Here is a 6,659-nt window from a genome sequence, read left to right as displayed (position 1 = left end):
TTATTCAAATTAATTGCCTACCTTCCGACCCTATTCAGAGTATAGCCGTACTTAAAATTCAATTCATTCATATTAAATTACTGAATTCCACCACTATTCCTACACCTAATATCACATTTATTACCACTGAGTACTATAAACACTATTTTACATAACCTATTTATTTAATATATTCCAGCGCTATCCATTCAATCAAATCCCACATGTACTAAATTTAGTAATATTAAGTTGTACACAAACGTACGAATTTTGAAAACTACCTCCAAATCTCAATCCTTCACTCATACATTTCTCTTTAGTGTAAATTTGGATACCAGCATATAAGTATGAATTTCCAAAACTGCCTCAATACTACACTTCAACAGTAATCTTAATTACAAATTTCAAGATTCCATCTCCATATGTTCACCCAAATCCAAATTTTACAAAATTTAGTACCATTTCGTACACAAAAGTCCGATTTTCCAAAACTACCTCCATTTCTCAATTCTATTCCCCAACAGAAATCACAATTCTAGCTCTATTGGTTCGCGAAATACAAATCGTACCCCGCCTTATCTCACACCTATACACCAAGAGTGGCCCTTCTAGCTTCAGCGGTTTCGTCTGGGCGATGATATACCAGTCACTCACTCACTCGGCAACCCGGCAAAAAGCTCTAGTATAAATGCCGTTTTATTGAGGTAATTTCGACTATTCGTTTTATTACGATTTACTTGTAGAGCTGGCAAACCATCGATATTCCCAACATTAGATATTTTCGATATAATATTTTAAAATATGAAATGTCAAATCCAATTTTTAATTGTTGTAATTTGAACTAGGTGTAGGAACTCTTTGCCATAATGTATAAGATAGATGTTATAATATAATATACATACAGTCAGGGACAAATGTTTACATACACCCCATAAACCTCAGGTTTTAGGACAAGTGATGACTTTTACGAAATTCCAAGTATGCAGTTTTATTTCTTCTCACTAATAAACAATATTTGAAACAACAAAAGTATAATCCATAATACAAATAACGGTAAATTTTACAAAAACCAAAAAATGGTGGGGACAAAAGTTTACATACACCCCAAGGAAATTGTGTATTGCCGTAGAATTTATGGAATTAGCCGCAAAATTTCTACATTTTATTGTTTCAGCGAACGACTCTGGGTGTCCAAGATATATTTTAGAGAAACAAAAATAATTTTACGCCCCTATAGTGACGGTAATTATCATAATACAAAAACGACATTGTTCACGGTACAAATTTCATGCTTTTTTGGTAGTGTTTATATTTTGATGCTATGGAAGCTTTGGGAGCAGGTTTGTAACAGGATATTTCACAATTCTTGTTCAACTGATGTCCAAGGATTGTATCAGACCATATTACAAGGCAATTCAAGGCCTTCGGTAGCAATTTGCGCAAAGAATTCGGCGGAATCTATTAACTTCCAGCGAAATCTCAGGGAAAACGTGCCTTATTGACGTCCAGGAAGGTATATTATGAGCAAGAACAACTTCAAAGCTTTCTAGAGTCTCAAAATTTGCAATCTGACACTAATTTTATGCTTTTTATAAAGTACAATACCTTAAAACGCAAAGAATTAAGCAAGGGTCAGCATTGATGAGGAATACAAGAATTCTGACCTTAAATAACGGCATTTAAGCACCAAAAACTATTTTTGTTTCTCTAAAATATATCTTGGACACCCAGAGACGTTCCCTGAAACAATAAAAAGTATAAAATTTGCCGCAAATTCCATAAATTCTACGGTAATACACAATTTCCTTGGGGTGTATGTAAACTTTTGTCCCCACCATTTTTTGGTTTTTGTAAAATTTACCGTTATTTGTATTATGGATTATACTTTTGTTGTTTCAAATATTGTTTATTAGGGAGAAGAAATAAAACTGCATACTTGGAATTTCGTCAAAGTCATTACTTGTCCTAAAACCCGAGATTTATGGGGTGTGTGTAAACTTTTCTCCCTGACTGTATATAATTATATATATATTATATATATCATTACATTACACCATACCATACACTTTTTCTTACGCTTTATACATTTTAAATGCTGCCAAAAAAATAAATTAGATATTTATTTTCATTTATTCTTAAAAAGTCCACAATGACGGTGGAAGAAGCAGCACCATCACCGCCACAACAAACAGCCTCCCACTATGAGCCGCCGCCACCGCCACAACAAACAGCCTCCCACTATGAGCCACCACCAAAACAAGCAGCCCACTATGAGCCACAACAAACACAATTTTTTGGCCACAACGCTATTTGCCACCACCGCCACAACAAACAGCCTCCCACTATGAGCCACCGCCACAATGTTGCCCAAAAAAGGATTATAATGGCAAAAGCTTTAGCATCGAGAAATGGGTATGTAATGGACCAACTTGTTTTTGGTACCAAAACACCACCACTTAATGTTGTTGAGAGTTCGTACTACCCGCGGAACAGGATGGGATTTGTAGAATCCACGCGGAAAAGATTGTTCGACTTCTTTGCTGGTAAAAGCGAAGAAATAAAAAAATGCATCCTGTCATTCGATGCTTTGAGTACAAGTGTATATGCTTTCCTCTTAATTGGCATATAATGGAAGTGGATGATCTTCATTGGAACGGATTATATTGAAAACAAGTCAAGTACACCACAGGGGATGTCAACGGAATGCTATGCCGTATTTATGATGCAGCAGAAAGCATCGGCGTTATTATTGTTGCCAACGTCTGCGATGCTGCTACCGAGCACATGGGATTGGTACCAGATTATTCTATTGAGAACTTCGAATATCGTGGAAAACTATTTATGATTGATTTGGTGCACTTATTTTCAAATTTAGTAGCACACTTCCTGGCTGCGGGAGTACGCTGTATTAAATTGGTCGTTCGGCATAAGCTTGCGGTGAAGGACGACATGAATACATCTGTGCTGTTGCACCCTTACGACTAGGATATATTTTCATTTGAAAGATACGAGAAAATTTTTAACAAGGCCTTTGCAGCTGAGCTTGAGGGAAAATCGCTCTTGAATAACACTGAAAGGACTTACAGAATATATTTAAATTCGTATCTATGAATACAAAATTATTAAGAATTGCAAAAGTGGGAGGTAGATCACTAGAGCATAAAGAACAATTATAACGAAATACAAATCGTTCCTGGAAACACTAGATTTTCCGAACAGGGGCAATCTATACCATAGCCGACCAAGAAGAGCGAGCGCTTAAATTGTTTATGTGTGGGTAAAATTACACTGACAGAACAGAACAGGGTGATGCTTTTCATATTGAGTATGAAATGAAAAACACAGGAAAAAGTTGTCACGGCGTGTTAGCGTTCAGAGCCAAACATAGTGGTGGGTGTGTGGGTTCGAATCGTCGGCTTTCCTTTTTCATTTGCATTATAGATCATAAAAAGCTCGATTTATAAATTAAAAAAAAAAAATTAATGCTAAAAATGATCTTCGCCTAAAAAGGGAAAATTTTCAAATAGAAAAAATATATTGTTGGCGCGTTAGCTTTGTATGACTAAAATTAAAAATAATATACAGTGAATCACAGTCAAAAGTATCCACTTCAGTTTCTTTTATTAAAACTGCGATTGCTAAAGGGCTGTTTACACCATCTATCAATGTCGTATGAGATGTCAAATTTTCTACCTGCGAATGTTGTACACATAGTGTGACCACTATGAAAATTTTCATCTATCAAAATGATTTGGCAACTCACATGTAAATTTTTCATTTAGGGAGCGCTCTATTTGATACGGCATTCTCGTATGTAAACATAAATTTATCAGCTGTTTTCTGGCATTCTCAAAAAAAAAAATTGAAAAACAAAATCTTTTAAAAAAGAAAATGGAAAAAGAAAATGAAAAGGTATGTATATTTAAGTATTCAGTAAAGTAAATAAATGATGTTTATAATGTTATTTTCAGATCGATTGGTCGAAAGAAGCAGTCTTGGAAATGATTGCTTTGTGGCAGAAACATGAATGCCTCTATAACCCCAAAAACCAATTCTACCACAATAAACACGCTAGATATTCAGCCCTCAGTGAAGTTGCAGATCAACTGAAAGTTTTTAATGAATCCATTGGGCCAAACGATGTAAAGGTAAGTTTGAATTAAAATGTACTGTGGAAACTGTGGACCAGCTGTGCCGTGGTTCATGGAGAAAAAGCCGAGAAACTTACACGCAGCCAACACGTTGACTCGGATCGTGTTGAAATTTGTTCCTATCGCATTGAATTTACCCCCACAGAAAGGTCTCGTCTCACAGATCACGAAAATATATACTTTTTGTATGGGCAGCACAAATTTCCCGAGATATGTACCTCAGAAATTCCGAAAATGGATTCCCACATAATGAGTCCAACAAGGCAATATGAGTAGTGTTCCTTTACGTGCCTGAGGAAAAGGAACAGAAAAATGGTCGTCAAGAAGAGTTTATGAAGTGTGGAAGTCTATAATTTTCAAAACATGAGTGGTTGACATTGTTTTAAAGTTTATGTTGTATTATGAAAAATGCAACTAAAGCTCTGTTCCTTTACGTGCGAGAAACTTAAAGTAAAGGAACAGACCATAAATGAAAAATTTGTTCGTATGCCGAGATTTGCAAAGAAATTTTCTGAACTTCCGAGGTAACATAAATGCTAAATGTGATTGTGATCAGTGAGTCGAAAAATACTTGTACAAATTTCAATACTATCTGGGTTTAGCCGGTAAATACAACTTGCCCCTTTCCATCTTTCTACCGTCGTGGACGGAACTGGTTATCGTTTGAATATAAGTTCCAATGTGAAACAATTGCAGATTATATAAGTAGAGCTAACAATGTGAGAAAGTCTGTCGGTGTTAGTAAAATTTACGTCGGGCGTAGCCTTTTTGTGCCTTTCATACGACAAAAATGTGCTCTATTGAAATAATGGTTTTAGATCCCAAGTATATTTGGACGAAATCTTTTGCCGCCAATTTGTAGTCCCTTTAGTCATGTCTGTCCGATTTGGTCCGAAATGTTGCCTCATATTTATAACTCTACTTTTACAATCTATATATACATTGTTATTTTAAATATTTTTCTTTAACTTGTATCCCGATAAGGTATAAAGTTTACATTATACAATTTTATTTTAATTCCTATTTCTTGGTAAATAATATTTTTATTATTTTTTTCATTTTAGAACAAAATGCAGTATTTGCGAGGACAGTACACTCGGGAGCTATGCAAATGCAAAGATATGAAAAGTGGCTCCGGTACAGATGACTTGTACGTTCCCAATGCCTACTGGTATAGTGAAATGTCCTTTTTGCAGGATTTCGTAAAGATACGGAAAGGAAACTGCAATTTAAATGTAAGGTTATACTTAATTCGAGTATATCATCGAAATAATATAAAAAAATAAATCTTTTACCATTTATAGGTACAAAATTCTTTGCAATTTGAGGATTCATGCGAGTCATCCCAACAGCCTGACAACGATGAATATCCTCCTCAAACCACAAAAAAAGCAAAATCTGATAAGCAGACTCCAGTGTCAAGTCGAAAAACAAATAAAGAAGATGAGGTATTAGAAGCAGCAGTAGATGTGTTAAAAAACTTAGCAAGTAACAAAAGTGCTGCTCCTACTGACAAGAATGACGTCTTTTGTAATTTTATAAAATCGGAGTTGGCTGAAATTACAAATTCTAGTATTAGAGACGAGTTTCTAGAGGCTATTACGCTATCGCTTTTAGATGCAAAAAGAAAACAACGACTGCTAATGGAAGCAGTGGACGCTTCTGATTTCTGTATTATTACAGATTAAACTTTAGAATATTTTTGTTCAGCACTAGAGTGTAGAAATACTTTTTATTTAAAGTTTAAAAAGACTTAATTTATATAGTAATGAAGCCTACGGGCTTAAAAAGAAAACAATTAAAATGCCATTTTGTTAAGTAATCGTTTAACAAACAGGTGACAAAAGGATATAATTTTTAAATTATTACGATTTTTTTCACAGAATAAGAACTAAACCCTTAATGCATTGTATGCATTAAAATTCTGAATTCAACTATATTTAAGAAAAGCAAGTCATAAATGAAATGAAGTCCATTCGAATAAACTGAATAATTTAGACAACTTACGCTCTCGATTTAGTCATACCTTAATGATTTGATTTTTGAAAACAAATTAATAAAACCCCAATGATTGAGACCTTGCATTGTTCTAGTAATTAATACTGTGTATGTTTTAATACACAAACTGAATGCAATTTTTGAATTTGAATTAATGTATAGATTTACTCTCAAAATATGTATACAAATGAATTGAAGTTTTTTTTGAATAAAAATCATTTTATTATAAATTCTGTATCTTAAAATTTGGTATCATAATCCCTAACGAAGTAGCGAAATATACTAATATAAAATGAAAGAATCTAAATATTTTACACCTTACTATAAAATAATATTAAAAATTAAACTTTTGCACTGCATCGTTCTGCCAAGGAACTGACCCAGTGGTATTAAAATATGCCGAGAATAAGTCCCGTATCTTTCTTCCTTCCTCTCCAGAACGGTTGCCTTGGGCTCTTTGCAGATTTGTTAGGCTTACTTCATTTCGCCAGGATCCTCTTTGAATGTTCAAAGTGTTGGTATTTTCTGAAT

At 34.2% G+C, this 6,659-nt stretch overlaps 1 protein-coding gene across 1 annotated transcript; it reads left to right on the top strand.

The window, feature by feature from the left end:
• The first annotated feature begins 3,767 nt into the window (after positions 1–3,767).
• On the top strand, positions 3,768–6,358 carry LOC141387397 (uncharacterized). Its single transcript, XM_073957024.1, has 4 exons — positions 3,768–3,891; positions 3,951–4,127; positions 5,195–5,365; positions 5,435–6,358. Exons 1-4 carry the CDS (start codon positions 3,871–3,873, stop codon positions 5,816–5,818), a joined length of 753 nt encoding a protein of 250 aa, XP_073813125.1. The 5' UTR covers positions 3,768–3,870; the 3' UTR covers positions 5,819–6,358.
• Positions 6,359–6,659: the final 301 nt, after the last annotated feature.

Source organism: Musca autumnalis, unplaced genomic scaffold (genome assembly GCF_047663935.1).
Source record: "Musca autumnalis isolate F117 unplaced genomic scaffold, ASM4766393v1 scaffold_5, whole genome shotgun sequence".
In the NCBI taxonomy this organism is placed as follows: Eukaryota; Metazoa; Arthropoda; class Insecta; order Diptera; family Muscidae; genus Musca; species Musca autumnalis.
The sequence above is the reverse complement of the archived record's forward strand: the minus strand, read 5'-3'. Positions and strand labels throughout refer to the sequence as shown.